The 23,632-nt window shown below is 36.9% G+C and overlaps 1 protein-coding gene across 3 annotated transcripts in view; it reads left to right on the top strand.

Moving 5' to 3' along the window:
* LOC134651302 (lysine-specific demethylase 3A-A-like) overlaps positions 1-23,632 on the top strand; it is a 233,200-nt gene that overhangs the window by 109,555 nt on the left and 100,013 nt on the right. For all 3 annotated transcript variants that reach the window (XM_063506342.1, XM_063506341.1, XM_063506343.1), the window contains one exon: positions 20,394-20,508. In XM_063506342.1, the coding sequence (XP_063362412.1) occupies positions 20,394-20,508 (115 nt within the window). The remainder of the gene's footprint in view (positions 1-20,393; positions 20,509-23,632) is intronic.

The raw sequence follows: 23,632 nt of genomic DNA, 5'->3' as shown, positions 1-23,632 counted from the left end.
TTGATTATAATTAAGTTTCTCCCTTTTATATTTTTTTAAATATTGATCCCAGCGAAAAAGTGTACAGAATATTTAATGTAGAAAATTTTATGTAGATTACTTATGTATCAGAACATTTTTTGCTACAGGCCACCGTTTACAAAAAATATTAACAATTGATTATAATTAACTTTTTCCCTTAAATATTTTTTTAAATATTGATCCTAGCGAAAAAGCGTATAGAATATTTAATGTAGAAAATTTTATGAAGATTACTTATGTATCAGATCATTTTTGCTACAGGTCACCGTTTAAGCGTGCAACTTCATGTGATGTTGAATAAAACTTTTCTATGTCTATGTCTAAGAGTTATTTATAAAAAACTACAAAGGGACCTTTAAATCCGATTTAAGTTTTCTAACACAACATGACTGATCAGTCCATCAGCGTCACATAACATAAATTGACCTCCGCATTGGATAGACAGCAACATTGAATGTTCCAGTATTCAAAGAAACTTAATTGCTAAATTGGGAATCAAAACAACTAAACATGTGCCAGAATCCCCAATTTTAAACTACTACGTTTTTTGCTTATCGATGTCAGTGTCGTAAGCGCCATCGGCAATAAGCTCCCTTTTCATAGATAATAGCACAAATATCAATGATGGTCGGCCGACATCTTTGCCCCCCCCCTTTTTTCGACCCGTCCCCCCCTCCATAAACCAAAACCGGTCAATTCGTATTCTAGAGATCACGAGGAACACATCCATACCAGTTTTAGGTATTTAGAAGAGATGTCGACGACTTTTCTCAAAACAGGCCGGTTTCCTCCAGTCTAAAAAAACAATTTCTTTTCCACTTTCATCAATTACATTCTTTATTGCCGGAAATCCCTTATCAGCCAAGACAATATCCCAATTTTTTAAGTAGTCTACTAATCCTGACTCGTTATTTGGGAGACACTTTTTCTTCCACCACATTCTTTTGACTTGAACGATATGAAGCCTCCCTGGAGTAATACCAATAAGCATTTTTGAGGTAAAACCCTTTTTATAGTGTGAGTAGCAATACACACGATTAGCAAAACTTGATGGTACTTCTATACTTGCTCTGTAGGTACTATAGGCAACTCTGTACTCTAGTGTTACTATACTCCGGACGGAAGCATTCTAGCCAAAAAATCAAATTTGATGTAACAGCTGCTACTTCTTCAACATACGGGCAGAATATTCTTGACACTGTTGTTCTATGAATACCGAACAAAACACTGAGTGCTGAAAATGTGACACCAAGTTTTATTTTCATCAAGAAAAGTAGAAGTCTATCTTTTTCGCTCACCATATAATTTATTTGTGTAGTTTTTAATAAAAAGTTGAAGTTGTTAAGAGTAACACCTGCAAGATCTACAAGCTGCGGCCGATTGCATAACAAATTACAACTTGCTACAACTAATATTACAAGCGGAACTCCTTTTCTAATTTAACTTATTAAATAAGGAGTTCCGGTTGTATTATTAGTTGTAGTTTGTTATGCAATCGGCCCCTGTTCGTTGGTTTTAATAAATTAAAATCCAGCAAAATATTTACTGTCAGTTATGGTGGCTAGATCCAGAGAAATACTTTTAGCAGTATTACAGACTTCGAGTTTTGTTATTTTAAAATGCTTAATAATCTTCGTACACTGGTACTGATATCTACATATTTCTGTTTGAACTTCGGCATCACGTTTTTTTACCATAAAATATGTACCTGTTGCACGTAAACGTCTTTCCTGGATTTTGTACACCTGTATACAGGTCCACTTGACATTCACTATCAATATTTTGAAGTCACACTAACACTATTTTCCAGCAATTCAAAGTCACTTGTATTAGTTGTATTAATAGCACTAACAGCTTCTATTTTTTTCGCGTTTCTTCGTTCCATATAACGTTGGAACCTCGATATTGCCGCATTTTCGTCAATCCGTCTTGATTTGTCTCGATTCTTGGAACATAGCTGGGACTGGCTTGTTCATCACTTTCATCAGCCTTTCTACCAACAATAAAGTAAGCACTGCAAATTCTGTCGTCCGGTTTTGAGTGCCATCGGGACTATAACAAAATAATTCACCGTTAAAACTTGATACGTTTACAACATAAATCAAATTTTTGCGTATTTAAGGAAGGTATGATTTTAGAGGTTAGGTTAGGTGACTTACTTTTTTTCTCCTTACGGCAATTATCCATTTATTGCGCTGTTCTTGTTTCCACACTACTTTTGGAAATCTATAAAATTTGCAGTCACTATTTCTGCTAGTGTTTACACAATTAACGACAACACATCTTGCTGTGAAGACCATTTTTATCTAAAACATATACATTTGATTGCTATCTGTGACAAAAAACGAAAGTCAGCCCTAATTATAATAATAACAACTAACTCACACAATTACACGTGTACAGATGCGCTGTTCACACATAGAAACGCAAATGATGCGGTAGTATACTCGGTCAACCAGATCTTGACAGTAGAAAAAGGCGGCAAATTTGAAAAATGTAGTCCCATAGAAAATTTGAATTTCGCGCCTTTTTTTACTGACAAGATTTGGTTGACCAGCTACCTAATATTAAAATTATTGCGCCATCTATCCATTCGTTTAAGAAAAACTAAGAACTACACCTAACAACTACAACGTCTACAACTCTTCTAGTGGCAGCGCCCTCTTGCGGAATGGGCTACACAACCTACAGCCCGCTGAATGACCGACGCCATCTAAGTCTAATACAAAAAAAATGTTTTCTTCCGGGGTACGCTACTCAAAATGGCGATTGCGAGTCCTAATAGGTTAGTCCATGCCTATGTGGAACAAGGTCTCTAAATGTCATGTTCCTAGATTTGAGACAAGATTGCCGCAGACGTCTATCTCTTTGATGTCGCGTGACGGATTAATTATCTGCTTGTACAGCTTTATGTACTAATTACATATCTCTTTACCATTTATTCAGGCTGTTATTTTCCATATATACCTAATTATAGGCTGTGTTGTGGTACACGGAGTTTATAGGTAGTATTGAAAATTATTATTTTTCAACTAAATAATACACATCTAACTTACATTAAACAAAACATTTTATTTACTTTATTCTATTCTATAAAAATAAAGTCTACATTATCACAAAATTTTACTCCCGCTTGAATGAGAACTTCTGATGTAAGGGGTGGTATAAGGGGTATAATTTTATACATAAGTACATATTAACTTTTTGATTCGAACGAAAGAACTTCAGCATTCACGGGTGCTTTAATTACCGTGACATGCACTCAGCTGACGTTGCCTGACCGAATAGAACATTTGGTTTAGGCGTTGATTTGTTTGTCACTTCTCTTATTTTAAACTTTGAGAGAGAGAAACGTTGGATTATATGAACTTATTAATATGAAACAAATGGATGTTCGTCATCCATGCACTCCCGCATAGATTTATGTGCAAGCGATAAATTATTCATCCCGTAGCTACCAGGATCGCAGACGTAAGGAAGCGATCTCATACTGGCAATAACATTTCACGGAAGCCGTCGCGCTGGCCGCGCGCCAGCTCGCCCACCGCACCACTCGACTGTCGTTCATACTGTTTATAAACAACTGCAACAGAATTAAGCTGGTAATCCTATATTTGATGATCTCACGATATATAGAAACGGGAATATGTTGACGGCTTTATTCCTCAGACTACGAGTACATGCTGAGATTCGCCTGTCGCCTCGAGGTGACTCAGAATTCAGAATCGTAGACCAGGCCTTAGTCGACGATTAATTGTGTACAAATTATGTTTATTATTATTCTAGTTAATATGTACTAGTTGAAATATTTAGGTTAAGACCTGCGAGACGGCCAATAGAAACAGTACTTTATAGGGGACTAGAACTAGCATATTTTAAGCACGTAATACTTTGGTATTTCAGTGCTGAACGGCTTACTAAATAACGGTTGGAATTATGCCGAAATACGACTACGTGACATTAGTTTTGGAAAATGATGAACGTTATATTTGCGATTTATTGTACCATCCTGCGGTGCATAATTTGTCATTTTAATATCCGTGAAAGCTAACATTTCTAATAATACGGACAATGTGATGGCCATTTAGTTTTGCTATTTTAGTTTGTTGTTATTAGCTTTTAATCACGAGTAGGCACATATTTCAAACAAATTGTATTGCTTGTTATTTTAACGGTAAATTGGAAGCTTAATTATATCAGCATTCGGGCGCTCAGTCAGTCAGTCTCCCTAAGGATAGCGAGGACTGATTTTGTCGCCGTATACCGGGTGTGCACTGTAAGACTGTAACACGAGAGTTACGTCTCCTCCACTAATAGACATGCATAACTCACCCTACATAAGTATTATACGTATGTAGTCTGCCGTTCGTCTATTTTACGAAAATGCTCCATGGAAACTTCAATATTCGAAAAGTTAAGCCAACATACGGTTTTGTTTATGCCCGTTTTAGTTTTAGTTTCGTAAAAACCCTGAAGCGGAAATAATAGCTTAGAATAGCAATGAGCTGAGAGGTTCGGTTTTTCACAGAATATGTAAAAGTAGAATATATTATTCATGATGGAATGTGGATGTACCGAACCAAAATACTGATGATCCATTTAACGCCATCAAATCATATTCTAAGAAGGTTAAAGCAGAAAAAAATATTTTTGACGTGAAAAAATAGTTGTGTTTTACAAAGGTTAAATCTCCGTACCCGATTTTGTTACCAGAATTCCACCAGCCAAAATAAGAAAACAACTCAAAATTTGCATGTATATCATTAGGTACCACTTTTGTTAAAATGCAACTATCTTATTCATTTTTGAGGAGTAAAGATAGCCTTTCCGAGCTGGTGTGGTAAAAATAATAATAATAGGTTAACCTATTTTGTACGTCCTGCCCAATTCAATTTTTTTCGCGTCAATAAAATATCTTTTTCGTCAATGACACCAATTATTTCTGCCTTTAAACTAATCTTCAGTATTTTTCCCTAGTATTCTTTAGTTGATTTTTCACCTGATATTTTCAATAGGTAAAGTCCACCAACAGATACATTTATGCCAATGAAATGTTAAACAGATTATTATTAATTTAAAAAACAAATTGCGAATTTTCGAAAGTATGCTTGCTTGGAACTAACCTAAATAATAAAATAATAAAAATAAAAAATAAAAAAGCCTCTAACTCTGTAATTTTAGTCTTCTTATGTACGCTGTCATCAGTGTAATTGACGTTGCTTGTCACGCTTAACAAAATTCGCAATACATTGCGTCTTAAAATAAACTTTAAAGTGTATTAAAAATTAAAACACAAGTTATTTTTAAAAGTATGTAGCTGAACAAGTGTTGGTCAGTATGAGGAGTACAGCCTACAGTTAAATTTTTTGCTCGTATCAGGCCACACTCGGTATACCAAATAATGTTGGCATAGAATTATTTTTTGATACTGCTGATATACTGAAATAAAATAACACTGCTGACATAGTAGGTGTAGTCGTTTTACTATTGCTTATAATCTCGCAATATAAACTGATGAGAGTTTCGCCTGGTCTGAGCCGATGAGGACTTTACTTTTCCCATTTCCCGGGAAACTGGTCGAACCTCTCGTTTTATGTGCCGCAACGCCTGAATCAATTGAGCGCGCAAATAAAGCGTCCACGAGAAACTCTAACGCTTTTGCTGCAAATTCCCAGCAAAATATGAAGTTCAAACTTGCGGCTGTATTCGAAAGGTACCTAGTTCCAAATGTATCTCACACATCTTATCAACATTCATCATCAATATATAGATTGTCTAACTTTGTTTATGACAAACAACTATGTAGATGGAACAACTTCAAGGATCCATTCATTTCTTCATAACATTGTCCACAATACAAATTGCGTGGGAAACATTTTCTGCTCAACATCAGAACGGAATCAATTCAATCGGCGACATCGTAATGATGATTTATGCCGACAGCGTGTTACATCATTATCATCGTCGTGTGTTTGTCTTGAGCATCGCATTGTACGGCTGCTTTCATGTACAAATTATATACTCCAACATTCTGTAGTGTCTAATTGACAATCCTGACAAGTGTGTCGAGTACCTTCCATTGTTATATAACAAATGATTATTGCTATCAAGTAGGTGAAACCACTACTCCTTTGTACAATGAGAACGCTTCAATGCGGATATAATATCGTGGAAATTCCAGTTAATGTGGATACATTTGAAACGCTCATATTATCGGAAGTTACATAAGCCATCGATGGAAATAATTGGAAAAAGATCCATTTCCTTTCTTTCCTTAATCGTTAGCTACTTTTATCTCCGTACCGAAAAAATAGATGCTGTATTTTTTCACGACAGCAGCCTTTGAATGTTAATGAGTAAGAGGGTAAGATTAACTGTACATTACAAAAGTAATTTCTAAGAGCAAAGGTAGTGTAGGGCGTAATAGAATTCCAAGGTTCGTTAGCGGCATAGGGCGTGTTTTCGCTACAGTTGTTGATTCATTTATGGAGGGCGAGCGGCAAGCGGGAAGTTTGATCGGTAAAGTTTGCAACAACATCGGTCGACTTTCCACCTCTATCGGGTAGTTAATGCGAGTTCCCTCACAGCGGATACGGTATCGATCGCGACAAGTGCGGGATCCGTCTGGCACGCCGCGCCCGGGTATCCGCCTCACCCCCCTTTATTACCAGCACCCACCTCACTACTTTGTTCTTGTTTCGTTTGAAGGTTAATATTCGTTTTGACCCGGATGACAGTTGGACTTTTGCGATGATTCGAACAAGTTTTTATAGATACTTCCGGGTTTTGATTCGGTGCGTTGGATTGTTTTGATGAGGGTTTACTTTTTATGCAGTGTTTTGACGGCTCGGGAATGAAACATCTTAAGTATAATGGAAATATACCTACTGATATTCTACGATAAACGAAATACTGGGTACTGGAAGCCTTGGTAATTTTTTCCTTTTTATATGACATTTATTTCATTTATAGTTTAAATACTTCGTAGTGTCTACTTGTAAAAAATACAAATTAAAAATGTTCATAGAAAATACCTAATTTAAAATGTTCTGAATATCCTACGATATTAAGCGTACATCTCTTATTTCAATAATTTTGGTTTAAGCAATTTCAATAGCCTAGGGAACTTTGCTTCTTATTCTGTTTTTGTACGTGATTAATTTATTATTCTTGGAACGTCTCAAATTGTTTACAGAAATATTGGCGAAACCTTTGATAAATATACATACATTTTCTCCGTAATTTTCCCTATTGTGCCTGTTGATTTCATACTTGTACCTATTTATATAGAATTGAAACCCAGGGGTCACATTTTATTAAGCCTACAAGTTATAAAATCCCTACGCTAATTGAACACGCAACAATAGACAAAAAAAACACTTGAAAAACCTCTGGTCCTTGATAAAGTTCGTCTCAACCAGTTACATCCGGTTGTAACTTTGTAAAACAGTGCCGTGCCCGTGGCAAGTGATCTAACGCATTCATGTGCCATTGAGCACGCCAAGAATGCATTGGCGCTTTAAAAAGTGACCTTGCCTGCGCGGAAGGTGTGTGAAATTCCTGTAATTATGCGAGCTGTCTGGCGGGGCGGGCCGGGCTCCGCCGCGGGGGCTCGCGCCCGAGGGGCGCTCCTCCCTGGCCCGACAGTTTGCGCTGCTCGCCCCGGCGTCCGCTCGTTCGCTTCCTACTCTACCTCACCGTAGCGGTCCCGAAAACGTGTGACGCGAAGTGATTCACAGTCTGGTGTTGTGACCATTGTACGAGGACAAAACGCCGGTCGAACCGGTACTTGTTTGTGTATTAGTTTACCCCTTATGCTACCTAGCGCATGATCTTTCCTTATTTATGGTAACTGTCGTCACTTTCTTTATATCAACCCTTTAATGGTTCTAAATCTTTGTAGAAACTAATCTTGTTTTATTTATTTACCTATTACTGCTACCCTGCTATTAGTATTACTACCTTATTTACTAGAGCACAAGCTGCGTTTTCTTTGCCTATGAGATAATTTAAAGCGGTAATCTTTAATGCTGAACTAGTATCGTAAAAGTAATTAGCATATAATAGCACGAGCAAGACTTCCTAATGCTAGCATAAACACACGCCTATAGATATGTATATATATATATCGCTTGCGTGCAACTATGTACGTGAATAGCATATAAAGTAGCTTGAGATAGCCACACCCCGTTAGCTACTCTCTCTGTCGCACCAAACGGAATAGTATATAACTGTCCCTGTTTATCCCAGATGCACTTTAGCGCACCGTTAATTCTAAAACGTTTTATTATCGACTTGAGTTCACAAAATTACTTCACACAAATGTTTGCTCTATTTAGTCTTGTACACGTGTTGTTTTTAAGAACATACCTAAAGAGATTCAAATTCAAGTTAATATAACGGCAAGCCATGTGTCCTCGTTTTGCTAAGCTTTTAATAATAATAACTGGAAAGAGGTCCGTAATATTATATACGAAGTTAAACCCTCTCCCTTTTAAGGGCCCTCGTTATAAAGGGGATTGCGAGTTATTCAATGAACAAACAAAATTTGATTATTCTCAAACGTGTCTGTTTAAGTATGATAAATTAATTGCTTCATTGAATTTTCTAACTAAGTGTCCTTATTTGCTTTGGATTTATCAATATTTGTACGTAATTTAATGTAGGTATTGAATATTGATTATTACTTACACTTGTCTCACAGCTGCCAGCCTATATCTTTCAATGACATTGTTTCACTGTTCTTCTTCATGTGCCATATATCCTCTACGCAGGCCCGGGTTAGGGATATTAGTAAAACCGTTAACATCTACAATTGCAACTATTTCACATCCATAACATAAAACACAATTACCTATTTGCCTAGCCATTGTTACAATTTAAAAGTCTACGTTTGCTTACGGAAAACGAGAACTGTGCTGCCAACAATGTACCTCTTTGTTTCGAAGGCCACTACGCATTCTAAATGCAGGCAATTATGCTTGAACAGTTGCAGGTGCCCGCATTAATAATGCAACTTTCACAAACTCATATTTCGCTCAATTATAAAGTTACAATAACAACCTCCGTCACTCCGTCTAAAGTTAAAATTTTAATCAGACTCACAAGGTTATGACATTAAAGCTCTACTCAGTCAGATATGTAATTTGATAGAGTTTCAAATCAAAACTTTGTTCTACAATGGCTTAAGGAAAACTATCGATTAAAGTACCGGCGTACGTCTCTTATCTCTACAATGCTTACCTAGCTTTACTATATAAATGATTAAAAACCAAACCTACTGTTAATTTTTAATATATTGCGTTACTTTTTATTAGTGGTGAACTCATAGACAAATGTTTTGCGGATTAACGGAACCATGGAACTGAAGAAAATCAGTAAAAGGGCAGACAAACGTGAGGCGGTTGTACACGCACCGTCTGCCCACGTACTACACCCACGCGACGAGACGTGAATAAATCGCACCTGACAACATCTCACTATACCTTACTATATATCCAAATATTCTACTCTGAGCGAATTTCTAGTATATCTTGGCCTGAAAAATTGTAACCAAATGGAAACGACTCTTCGCCCCCCTGTAACGAAGTACGCGGTAAGCGTTGTTAAGAACAACCTTTATATGGCGCTTTAGATTTACCCTCGAGGGCTTTATTTTGTCTTCTGGTTTCGTAGAAAAGCTGTAAAGGTCAGAACAAATAATAAAATAAAGATGTGGCACGTGGTCTTAAAAGTAAAATTCGTTTACAATGTACCTACAATATTCAACGAGTCATCGACTGAACTTCCATTGATTAATTAATACTTAATTAAATTAACAAAATGCACCTCTGAGAAAAACAAAACAGTGGCGATAACGATCAATCCTCTTATTCCTCTTACGTCTATTCGCAATATCAACACGAGTTCACGTTTCTCCGTCTATCCTGATTGCGTTCTGATTTACGGTAATGCAGTGTATTCGCGACCGCGATGCGCTATTATGCAAATGTCTTGTTTATATTTAATACGTTCCGTTCGAGGTAATTTTGCTGTAATGCCATCTCTATCCTGTTTGCAATGGAACGATTATTAGCTATGACGAAGCGGATGAATATACTTTGGCCTTACGATAGTTGAAACATATGACCAAAGCTATGTTGACTGAAGTATATAGAATATCTTAACATGAATGTTAGATAAGATTTGATATAATCAATCAGAATGTGATAATATCTATTTTAGTACCGAGGGTTTAAGTGCTCTCTTCTCACGATAGGCAATTGTGCGATGGTTATCATTTATTGACATGTTGATAGCTCGAACGTCAACTAGTAGTTTATGCAACAGTGATATAATAAGGGTTCTTAAAATTCAAGGGTCGAAGTTACAAAACGAGACGTAGTCGAGTTTTGTAAAAAAAGACCCGAGAATTTTAAGAACCAATTATGAGCTGTTGCATACATTACTTTTTCTATGACAGCTGCAGCAAAAAAAAAAAAAAAAAAAAAAAAAAAAAAAAAAAAAAAAAAAAAAAGTTATTATTAAAAAAAAAGTTATTATTAAAAAAAAAGTTATTATTAAAAAAAAAGAGTTATTATTTAAAAAAAATTGAGTTATTATTTTAAAAAAAAAAGTTATTATTAAAAAAAAAAAAGAGTTATTATTGTAAATGAAAACATACCTCTTTCAATCAAGATGATCGGAACTTGTATCTTTAAAAAAAATAAAGCAGTTGTATTATACTCATAAGATGACTGCTAGCAGTCATCTTATGAGCCTATAGACAAAGCATTCAAATGACATTGCTTTAGATATCACTGTCAGTCATTTAATTGACACATTTAAGTGCTGGAGTAGAAAAACAATTATATATTTAACCTATAAAATCTCTTAAAACACTAAAAGGTTTAATGTATCTACCTCAACCTAAACTCCTAAGATTTGTAAACAAAATTTCATAAGCTCTACCAAAGCTAATATAACCTTATTAACCGCCGACGTTATTTTAGCAAACATTATTTACAGTCTGAAATTGCTGTTATGAAATGCAAGCGGCTAAGGCTCTAGGCAAACTTTACTTAGCTTGATCATCCTTATACCAGTAACGTAAGAGGCTTTAGAAGTTCAGCAATAATGAACCGAGCATCCACTCTGCTTGCGTGTGCCAGTATTATGGATTTATATAGTTGGAAACTAATAACTTTAAGAAATATAACTTTTTAGTGAACGGAAAAGCTAAATTGCTACTATTTGTAGGACCCTTGTTAAAACAATCCCGGTCATTGACAAAGTACACTTGTTCTTCTTGAAAGCATACGCAATTAATCTCTTTATCGTATTGCACGACCCAGTTTTGTCGTTCCGTTCGCGCAGATTAATTACCAATTCCTTTTAGTTATAGCTACTGCATAGGACGTTAATAAAAGAAAGCTTGGCGCGCCGCCAGCTCCGCGTTTTACTACATACACTTTATGGCTGGGACTGTGAAGTAAATTGTTTATAGTCTATCGCTATCGCTGTGGCTTCTACACTCCCTTTGCCATCTGTATTTTTATCTCTCTGCTAAATTATATTGGGCACGGACGTCGTATTTATATCTACCTTAGAAACAGGTATGTCTAGTTAGATACGTATTATATATACGTATTCTTAATGAAACAATGGTGCAATTGACTTGAATGACCAATTAGAATATTTAATGTTATCGGTGCTAATACAAACCTATATAGGTAATGATCAAAATATTTGTCATAATAGCCGTGGGGTCAAGGCTTGAATTAATGCCGGGTAGGGCTATTGAAATGGTAATCACGGCAACAGCTGATATAAGTATCATCTGAATTGTAAATGTCAGGTCAACATGATTATGTGGGCGCTTGTAAAACCGCTTTCCGCGTCTTAATTATCTATCTTTTCCGAACTTTACAACTTTTATTTTATAGCTAATGCTCAAACTTTATGTAACTGCCCCATTCATGTTTAATGGTACCTACCTATCTATTTATCTAATTTATTTAATGTTATCAAACTGCAATTAATATTTAAGTAGTGTATTGCGCAAAAGATGGCCGGTCGATTCGTGGAGCATTTTATTCGTCGTGTGGCCATAATAGTTTCACTAAATCTAGTTAAAGCACTAAAGTCTAGGAGTCTAGTAATACCGGTTCCAAGTACCTACGACCCGAGCTAACCCGGGAAGCAAAAACGTCTTAACCAATAGTAAAATCTTTATGGATAGGCCATTTTGCTTTTACGGAATGGGATCCTGGAGGCACGAGGGCTTTATATACCGGTTCTCGTTGCACTGTTGGCCTCAGGCACTCCTCCGGTTTATTAGAGATAAATGTACAGGAACATATACGACCAAAGCGTAAACTCCGCAATTTCTGCCTCCTTTTATTTAGGCTTGCGAAATTATCGTTGCATGTAGGGATGGATAGGTGTAACTCGATATTGGATCATGATGGTATGTAGGTCGATGCTGTCACAATCCAATTATGTGAGATAACGACGTTTTATATCGGAGTAGCTGTAACACGCGTGGCTACACGTGTTGAAGGAAAATGGGGTTAACGGATTAACGGACTTTTCTACACCTTTTTCTTTAAATATTGGTAAACGCAATTGTAATTTTTTAGCAGATAAGGAAACAGTGGTATCCACCGTTTCAATTTCATAGATTTCGTTTTATCTACTGTTACATTACAAAACAACTATGTATTAGCTTATTTAGTATTTAGTTTTTTTATATGACCCAAATACTTCCGGTCTTTGTCTTGTCTGTATAGACATTAAACTAACTACTAGTGTTCGATCCAATCTAATACCAGTAATACAAACATACGTGTCATGGACAAACTAAAGACAGGCTTACCTCCTTTTTATCTTTCAATGGCAGCTGTGTAAGCTATCTTATTGAATGCGAAAGACTGCTTACGTAACGGACCAATGATAACAATTGTATCATTCGGTGTCCGATGCTTTGCGCGTGGGCACGAACAAAGGGTGATTATTATTTAATCTACAACAAAGGTCAGCCTGGTTGCGTAACGGTTGCAGATAATGCATGATTCAACTTTTTGTAGGGCTCATAATAACGGTAAATGTAAACGAAGCAACGTCAACGTAAGTGATGAATAAAACATAGTAACTCGACACAAGAGTTTTGCTCAAGCGTGTTTTTGATTTGAATAATTTTAATTTGTACGGTTTTCTATGGATAGTATGGATTTGCATAAGTATGTATAACATAAGTATCTTATAGTTGTGTCAGCTTTAAGTTAAATAACAGACATAGGTAGGAAGCTAAATAAGATCTCTAGAAAATCTAAGTGTATTAGAAAGGTATCAAAGTGATGTCTTTCTAACAAACTCTAGTGCCTTCAACCAACAGACCGTTAACCTCCTGTGTTACTAACAGTCCAATTAACTGAAACGCCCTTATTGCCTTCCTGAGATAGAATAAAGAGGGACCTTTTTATTATGGGTCGTTGATACTTATTGGCAAAGTAAATCCTGGAGGGCGCGGCGGCCAGCAACCCTGATACGAGTACAAATAAATCACCATTTAGGTAGACCTTGTTCATTCACCTGATATACAAAACTGTATTAATAAATACTTTTTCTACTCCAGCACTTAAATGTGTCAATTAAATGACTGACAGTGATATCTAAAGCAATGTCATTTGAATGATTTGTCTATAGGCTCATAAGATGACTGCTAGCAGTCATCTTATGAGTATAATACAACTGCTTTATTTTTTTTAAAGATACAAGTTCCGATCATCTTGATTGAAAGAGGTATGTTTTCATTTACAATAATAACTCTTTTTTTTTTAAATAATAACTCAATTTTTTTTAAATAATAACTCTTTTTTTTTAATAATAACTCTTTTTTTTTGCTGCAGCTGTCATAGAAAAAGTAATGTATGCAACAGCTCATAATTGGTTCTTAAAATTCTCGGGTCTTTTTTTACAAAACTCGACTACGTCTCGTTTTGTAACTTCGACCCTTGAATTTTAAGAACCCTTATTATATCACTGTTGCATAAACTACTATTGAATAATGGTTGTTTTTAAAGTCGTTTTTTCACAGCTGTCTACACGCAACAGGGAATTAAAATAAGAGTATGTTTTGAGTGAAATGTCCGTAAAGACCAAGGTGTTTGCGTCATAAGCCTCAGTTATCGCCGGCGCTTTGTTTAAATGTTGCCAGCAACGAAAATATCCTGACTGTCAGCTGTCAGACTGTAGTGACGTTCAAAGTTTACTAGAGTTAGACCAAGAAAAGTCTGCAGCGAGTTTGATAGCCCACGCAGTGCAAGTGTTATTTATACGATATAATTTCATAGAAGTTTGACGTTTAAAATGACACGTGCACTGCGTGGGCTATCAAATCCGCTGCAAACTTTTCTTGGTTTGACTCTACTGTAATAAATTTGTAATTTTCTGTAATCTCCCGACTTGAAATTCGACGGTAAGCCTAACTGTTAGGTAAGACACGTCTAATTATTCTTAGCTTTAATAAAAGCCGTTTTTCTCGTGATTTTATATTAGGAATATACATCCTGGTAAAAGTAAAGCACCGTTGCCAGGCGCGCAGCTCAAAGGCTTCCCGGGTTCGAGCTATAAGTACACATCTACACCTTCGTATATACCTCGGCTTTCCACTTCCAGGAAAATTACTCTGATATAGCCGTTTGAAAGACCTCGCCACGTAACGCTCACGATATTTTTAAAGAGGATATTTTTTTAATTATGTTTTTGTGTTCTTTTTTTACCAGTAATAAAACGGTAGGTTTTCCAGGTACCTTAGGTACCTGTATACTATAGGAACTGCATACTATATTTGTAGGTAGTATTTTCTAAGGTTATTTCACATTTCTCTATTTTTATGTTTATTTTTATTACTTTAATCTTTGAAATGAGTGAAATGAAATGAAACCGTGGTTAACCTAAATTAATAACCGGTTAATACTCGTAGTACCTATGAAGGTGTTTCTGTTCCTCGACTTTTCCTTCTCAAGAACATTAAAACCGTTTCTGTTCATAGTGATTAACTTTTAAATTAAGTGCTTTTATTGAACAGAACTGTAACTAACTAATGATTGGTTATCTATAAATAAAAGTGAGATTTTATTTTCAAATAGCTACCTATATACCGTTACTTTGGCCTTAAGCCAATATCTACATCAGTTTTTAACATTTTCGAGTTCAATATATATTCTGGCAGATTAGTGCATAATGGGGCTTTAATAGTAACATAGAAATATCTTTGCCGTCTATTACAATTCTGGCTACAATAGAGGTTGTTTATTGTGTATATCCAACGCTACGGTACAAAGGACACGTCAACGTAAAGTGCAACCGGCATGTATAGTACACCCTGTGCATACGTGTGGCCATTGTGTGTTGTTTTGTGTAGAGCCGGCGTTATGTGGCCGCAGGGCTTGAGTGACGGCCTGTAGGTACAGGCATCTAGCCTGCTGCAGGCATGCTGCAGCACCAATGAGCTTCGCGCAAATTATGTTTGGAATATATTATTACTACTAGCTTATCAGTCAAGGAATAGTACATTATTGTCGAGGTTCGGAAGTAGCTACTTGCAGGCTGAGGATTCGTTTTAAACGGACGACCTTGGGAGTCCGTTTAATTGAATCCGAAGCCAGCAAGTAGCCTTCCAGCCGAGTCATATATAGTGCTTTTCTCAAAAATGGTGCAAGAAATAGAAATATTTTACAGAACTTACAGAAGCAACGTTCTAATTTTCACAGAAAAAAATACAACCATTAAAAAAATTTGCTTGCCGCCTTTAAAAAAAAAAGAAGTGTATTTTTCTGCTCAAAATACGCCAACCTATTTGAGACACCTAAATAGTCGCGGTACCAACATTAAGCCTGTAACAGACTATCGCACCGCACCGCGACCTTGGAGCGTCGCACCCATAAGTGAGAGCGAGAAAGAGATATCTGTTTCACCCATAAGTGAGAGGGAGAAAGAGATATCTGTTTCTCGCTCTCACTTATGGGTGCGACGCTCCAAGGTTGCAGTGCGGTGCGATAGTCTGTTATAGGCTTTATAATAATAATAAGTGCTGATCATCTGTTTGGCTGTTTAAGGGACCTATGCCTTCATTTGATATGGCCATTTAAAGTTTTAAAAAGTTTGGAACTCGTTAAATAATGGAATTTGTATGCGACATTGCAGTCTCGAAATCGAGACTGCAATGTTTTTAACTTTTTAATTTTTTGAATGACCATAAACTACGCACTTCGCGACCTATTTTTTAACCGGCAACGTCGACTTTGCCGTCCATTTTTGAGAAATAGTACATTATTGCAGAGGCCGGGAAAGGGCAATTCGTGGATGAGTTTCGATTTTGTCGGACGACGCGTAGCGGAGTCCGGCAAAGAAGACGAATCCACGAATTGCTATTCCTGCCGAGGCATATATAGTGCTTTTCTCCAAAACATGCGAGGAAATAAAGTAAAATAATAATTATTTAAGCATCGAGCATCACTCAAATCGAAACTTCACATCAAAAACGTCAAAAACAATTTCCCTCGTTATTTTTAAAAGTTAAAGGCACAAACTTATTCTGCCATTCAATTCAGTACCATTCAATATTCGTTCATTGAAAATATAGTTGGTCAAACCAAATTGTCAGTAAATAAGAACAAAAATAACTATACTCATCCTTTTCTTTTGGGTTCTAGTACTGGTGTAAGACAAAGATAGTATGATTCTCTCTGTCTATGTCAAACTATAATTGTGCAATATAAGCTTTATGAACACGGATGAGATCCTTAAAAAAATATATAAATAATCTTTGATTTTATTAAGCAGTATTCGCACGATCATACACGAGCACATCGGTCTTGTAAGAACGAGACATGTAAGGTCGTTTATATTACTATCTCACTCTATCCTATAGCTTGAAATGATAGCTGATCGGGTCGTGTAGACGCGGCCCGCGGCTATAATAATTGGCTGTTTGCGTTTTTTATTTTTAAAAAGTAAAAAACACTACAGTAGTAAGTTATTACTGTAGTGTTTTTTTACTTCCCGTCCGCTAGAACAGGACAGCGATAGTTTTATTTTTTTAAATTAGAGTTTGACAATAAAGAAGTACTTCCGGTACTATTTTTGCTACAATAAGGTGAACATTTCCGAGCATATTGGAGAAAAATACCATAATACCAAAATAAGCTGCGGAAAACTTACAAAAAGAAACAAATACTGATTGTGAGAATGTGATTCTGTCGTCTATAGCCAAATTGCTCTTAATTGCAATTATGTGCGTACATAATCAAAGGCATGTGCCCAGCAGAGAGAAGTACGCTGATGGTGATGGTAATATTGATGATAAAAAAAAAAATTAGTAAATACGAAACTACAGAAGCGATTTAGAGCGATCAACGTGGATTACCTTTCCTAACCTAATGCACCATAAATTACGACTCATCCCAACCCTATTCGGATCCAGTGATCAGAACAAGCAATTCAATAGTAAATTGGCTTGTACGGAGCCCATTAATTGGTTACGGGTTACAAACTTACTATCGATCGTGTCGGGTCAATTTGTATAATAACATTCAGCAACCTCGTATACATTTAGTAGAAATAGAGCTTTACTAATATTAGATATTAGTTTCAACTTCAAACAAACCCAACATGAGAAGCGATTTCAGAACTTCACTCAGGATTGGTTTTGCTAATCAACTCAGCTGTTGTTTTTTTTCATTTGGCATCAGATACTGTCTAAATCATATACAAACCGAAACAGAATAGCATGATTCATTAAAAGTCTATTTATAATTGTAATCGATACGGCACACGTATGAGTGGAAATATAAAGTGGATGGGTTAAATGACCTCAACCCTGCTAGCGACAAAAGGGGAGCGTGGCAGAAAATGGATCAGTCGCTTTTGTGCCAAACACTACGATCAATTGTGTTTCGCACTCGGTACATTTGTAATTGTGGTAGTGACAACAAAAGAATAGGAAACGCTAAGCAGCACTAGCACAATATTTAGACAGGTATTAATTGTTCTTATGTAACGTCAACGTCATGTACTCTTACAACTAGGCAGATAAACCTGTTAAACATGATGTACCTTTGTCTTTTAAGTTGCGTTAGATTAACAAATAAAAAGGTAAGCTATTGTATGTAGGTACCTATAATTAACTTTACCGATCAAGCTCAATACATAATAATGTAATTTATTTGAAAATTGCGAAACAAAGATCCATTTAAGAAGTGAGAATTCAATACCGCCTTTACTAGCCATATGGGCTATAAACTGCCCCAAGCATAACTTTCATAGTGCGAAATGTAATAATACAATATCAATGAAACAATCTAAACCTAAGAGCTAAACGTCCCATTAATATAATCCATCTATTGTTCTGCTTCTGTGATTGACATAGATTTATCAGTCACTAATTAATCAACTAAAATACAATACCTACAAAATGACTATTAATAAATGTAATGAGTCATAGCTTTCGCCATTCCGTGCGATACGAACAAAGTTTTAATTAACGTTTCAAACTTTCTATTCATACTGAAGTTCCAGTTGTTTGTTTCAGTTTCGTTTCGCAACTTAATTGACGTAATTTGGAGTTTCCGAACAGCTCTCATGCTTAAATAACAAACAACATAAAAGTCAATAGCACATTTTTGGCATAATAATAATTACCCCAACCCGACCTTTCTCTTATAACAGTTTTAATTGGCCTTTTAAGTACATATATTGTTTTTAGCTTTAATATAAATTTTGCTTAGGCACATGATGAGCAATTACAAATCGTGCAAATTTTAGAGCTAACACTGCTAACAGTAACCTGAACAAACTCGTCGGACATAAGCGTTGTTTGTCAATATCCCGATGACGCAGCAGGCTGTCAAAGCACGGTGTTCGTTGTGCACATAAACAATTCAGTCGCAACCGGCGCCCGCCGGCGGCTTCCTATCTCCCCACTTTCCCCATTCAATGGGGGTCCCCCTTCCCCCGACTGCCCCATTTTTCACGAGTTCCCGCGTGTCGCGTGTCGGCTGCCTCCTGCCGATACCCGCAACCCACAACTGAGTTAGTGTCACGCCTTTTCCGAGTAAAATGTTGTTATGACAACACACGACCAGCTGATCTGCACCGGCTAGATTCATTAGCCTAATTCATTATTTTGACCACGCTTGAAGGCGTCGAGAAGCTCGTCAGCTAGTGGAAGCGTGAACGTTAAATTTTATATTCAACTTCGAGCGTGTTATATTATATTCCTTTGTTTAAAAGTTGTATCTCATTGAATATTCTTTTAAGTGTCTGCTTCAAATATGACGCCTTTTGTTTGAGAATCTAAATTTTATATTTCAACACTTTCCTTATTAAAACGTTCTTTTGAAACGTCTTTCTTATCTGCCCATCCATTCGTTTTTATTAGTCGCACCGTCGCCTTCTGATTCTACAATTTATTGAGTTCCTAAATTAGGTACTCTTGCCCAATTTACATTTCTTAATGCGTCTCGGAGACAGAGTTTGATATATTGTTTTAGAGAGACTTTAGGTGGGTAATGATAATAAATCTATCGGAGTATATTAAATTAACGGCCTCAGTGTGTCGTTATCGAATATCAATCAGCATTAGTGCATAGCGAGCGGCCTGTTCCGCGGTCTCGCATCTCGCCGCGGCGAGGTGCGGCGCTGGCTGACTCGGCGGCGGGGCGGTTTTCGTCGACTCGGCCGTGACTCAGCATGAGCCGGCATGACTCCATGACTCAACAATTCCACGGGATCGCCGTCGGCCGAAATAAGTGGATTGCTTCTTCACGGCTCAATGAATCCATTTTAAAAGTGCTGTGATGTCATTACTACAAACGATGTTGTAAGGCTTTATGTTCCTTTTCGACCTTTCTTAAAGTAGTTCTGTTTGTGGGATTTCAAGGTTTTGTAGAAATATTTCAGACATTGTAGGATGGTTTGGATAGTGTTTAGTGTACATATTTAAAACTTTGTTATGCTCCCATTTCGGGATCTACTTATTAGCTAATTCAATATATAGCGTAGGCTTCGCACGACTACGAGTATCTACTCGTATTTTGTGATTTTTTACACCAAAGTGATTACACTTAAAGAGGGCACAAGTAATACACAATTCATTGCCTTCATTGAGCTTGTTGTTAACCTTAATTGACGTCGAATGAGTAATTAAATTACTCATACACTCTAAAATATGTACTTACCTATTAAAAGTCGTTACAATTTAAAAGTAAAACTGACTTCAATGGGCAACTTCAAACTCAATCGACTTCATTTTATTAGGTAGATACCTATATGTATTGAGTCTATTGACATGACATAGATATGTATTGACATGAGGTTTTCTGTTTCAGAGGGTAGAGCGCGAAAGTGCGAAGAGCCCGGCTACAACGGGTGGCAGGAAGAAAGCATCAGCAGTGCGCAGCAACGGGCAGATCGCGTCGGCGGAGCCACCACCACAACCATCAGGTAAATTCCTATTCTCCGGTGGCAGCGAACGACCAGGTGCTGTAAATCCTTGCGATAAATACAAGACCTTGGTACTTACCACTTTGACTTTGTCCACGATTCACGGTTTCGAGAACCCACTAAGAAGCCACTGATTCTAAATCCTTCACTACCAGTCTACTGAGAATATTTCTGCAGAGATTTTTTTCAACATTAGTGTTAATTATATTTATGCCTGCTCAGTCAAATCAGTTTATTTTACCGAACTGTCAAAACGATTAGCCACTATGGAATTTATATGAAAACAACACATGATGTCACGGTCAAGTCACCTACTTTTTTCGTTCTATCCGAATTATTAAATAGAAATTGTGTCAAAAAGTAACTGCGCTCTACGTTTTTAGGGTTCCGTACCCAAAAGGTAAAAACGGGATCCTATTACTAAGACTCCGCTGTCCGTCCGTCCGTCTGTCACCAGGCTGTATCTCACGAACCGTGATAGACAGACTAGACAGTTGAAATGGTCACAGATGATGTATTTCTATAACAACAAATACTAAAAACAGAATAAAATAAAGATTTAAGTGGGGCTCCCATACAACTAACGTGATTTTTGACCGAAGTTAAGCAACGTCGGTCGGGGTCAGTACTTGGATGGGTGACCGTTTTTTGCTTGTTTTTTGTTGATAGTGCGGAACCCTCCGTGCGCGATTATTATAATAATCTCCTGGTGCTTTATTTCGTACATGGTGTGAAATAATTTATTACAAATACAGGAAATATCCCTGAAAACTTTTATTGTATGTTCTATCCAGGTTCTATCTATTAAGTTCATTTAGATACCGTGAAATAATTGGCGTGATTAGCATGGATGAAAGCCGCGTGGATGGTATATCTCATAAACATAACCTGTGAACATAACCCAGTTTTTACTCCGAACGCCAGGTACCTGGTTCGCCGATTTTCTGCAATCCTGCAATTAACACAAATGTATTTTAAAGAAGGGTAATTGCAAGATTGTAACTGTTATGTGTAGAATAGGCTTAACCTTTATTTTTAGTAAAACCGCGTCATTCAATGATTATGTTTGTACCCTACTCGTATTCAAAACACAAGGCAGTACAGTCATAACAGCCCAATGCGCCGCAATCACTGTATTTGGCACACTTTGATGATAATTCTGGCGAACCATTTTGCTAATTTTCTCGTTCGAAACTGTGCGAGTAGTTCTAATAAATAGTTCCGTTAGGTTCCTTTGTAGATACGTGAAGCTCGTACGTTTTACGGCAACGGGTAGTTAGAGTCCCCCCGGGCTCGATCCGACTCGGCTCTTAATAGGATGGGATTCAGCGCATTCAGCCGGCTGGTTTCATCCTACCTGTCTGCGTTGCTAGATTGAATACAGCATTCATAAGGTTTTTGGTGAAATTACTTGTTACGCTTCTTTTGTTGTATTTTAGTACTATTTTATACGTGAAAATAAATTAGAAAATAAACTTTGATGAGTTTGATGTCTAAAACAAAGAAGACTAATAATTAAATGAAAGTGAGTTGATTCTTTGATCATAATTTTATTGAGCTTATTGTAAGCGAAAGCGTTGCCGTTCGGAAATATTTACAGGATGACTTGAATGTTTACTAAGCTGCTCAGTCGCCTTACAAACTAATTTCCCGCAGCATGCACAAAACGCCGACTTCCAGTGAGACAATTAACGTAGTTCGCGAGGTCTTGGCAGAATTACAGGCATCCTTACAAGTTCCTCGAGCGAGATGCAAGGGAATTAAAGCTAGTAAAAAACTCTGAAAGCATTCTAGGTTCTCTAGCGAAATATTTTATAATGGCGTCGTACTTTTCCAGTATGATATATTGTAGCACTATTTGTTATACGCGGCTATGTACAGTGGCACGCCAGGAATTGGCGCGGTGCCATCTCGGCGCTAGTGAACGGGTTACTTAAACACATGACCCTTATTTTACAAGAACTGGTTTATCTTTGCGGCCGTAAGTAGTGTGATATAGGTTTCTTACATTACAGAGACGGATGTGTTGCCTCATAAGGGCAGCGTATAATATAATTGGCGTTTATCTACCTATATCATGCGAAGTTTTATGCTAATATGCAATGCAAATTAGTTTGCGTAAAACACTGCTGCAAGTTTATGGAGCAAGTCAATATCCGTAAGCCCATTACAGTTTTAGGTCAAAGTACCTGGTTAGTTAATTGTACCTTTTGTGGACGTTATCGACGAATGACTTTTCTGCTTCAATATGGTTTACTCGTTGACGACTTACATTATGGGCCGTTCCACTGGAAAAAAGACGGACAGACATTCAGAAAACTCGCTGTGTAAGTACAAGTTTTATTTCAATAGTCGATTCAAAAACCAGAAACGTGCGCAATAACATAGGAAATAGCGTTCTCTTTGTGTCAAACCACGTAGATAACTAGAAAGTTGTCCTTTGGCTGGCATAATGTTGGCGATACAAGCTGCCAGAAGGTTTTCGTAGCTGTGTGTGGTAGCCGAGAACGTTGCGGGCTGAGGGCCAAAAAGATATTTACATTTATTTTACTTACACGATCCATATTTACAAAGTTGAGAACGTTTATTTTTGGGAAAATCTCTTTAACGTTGTTAGCCGGTTGAGTTGCATTCATACTGATAGGCCACGAAAAGTCGTAAATTGCGTAGGTAAGTAACAAAGTTTCTGATCTTATTTGTTGTTTGCGCTTGCCCTGTCATCGTTATTCGTATTATGCTGTTACTGTTAGTGTATTGCCTGCTGTAATTCCCACTTCGGGATCCCGTAAATGTCTCTATTGTATATTTGTAGTTACACTTGCTGAATTTTGTTGCCGTTGATTAGTTGCTGAATAATTCAAATATTAATAAAGTCTGTCGCCGCGGGGCCACTGTATTTACATAATAAAGAGCCGGCATTTCCCGTCCTCGTACAGTAAGCAGCGAACTGTTTGCATAATTTTCTGAAACGACTCTATGCGGTTACATGCTCCGGAATACTACAGCGTTGAAACTGCTATTCTCAGTTAGAATGTTTTTATTTTTATTGAGTAGGTCTATTTCTGGATACTTAATATGAATATTGTCAAGCGAGCCGTGAAGCGATTGTTAATAAATTCAGAAG

The sequence above is a fragment of the Cydia amplana genome, chromosome 10 (assembly GCF_948474715.1).
Source record: "Cydia amplana chromosome 10, ilCydAmpl1.1, whole genome shotgun sequence".
Classification (NCBI taxonomy): domain Eukaryota; kingdom Metazoa; phylum Arthropoda; class Insecta; order Lepidoptera; family Tortricidae; genus Cydia; species Cydia amplana.
Note: the sequence above shows the minus strand (reverse complement) of the source record. Positions and strands in the feature narration are given on the sequence as shown.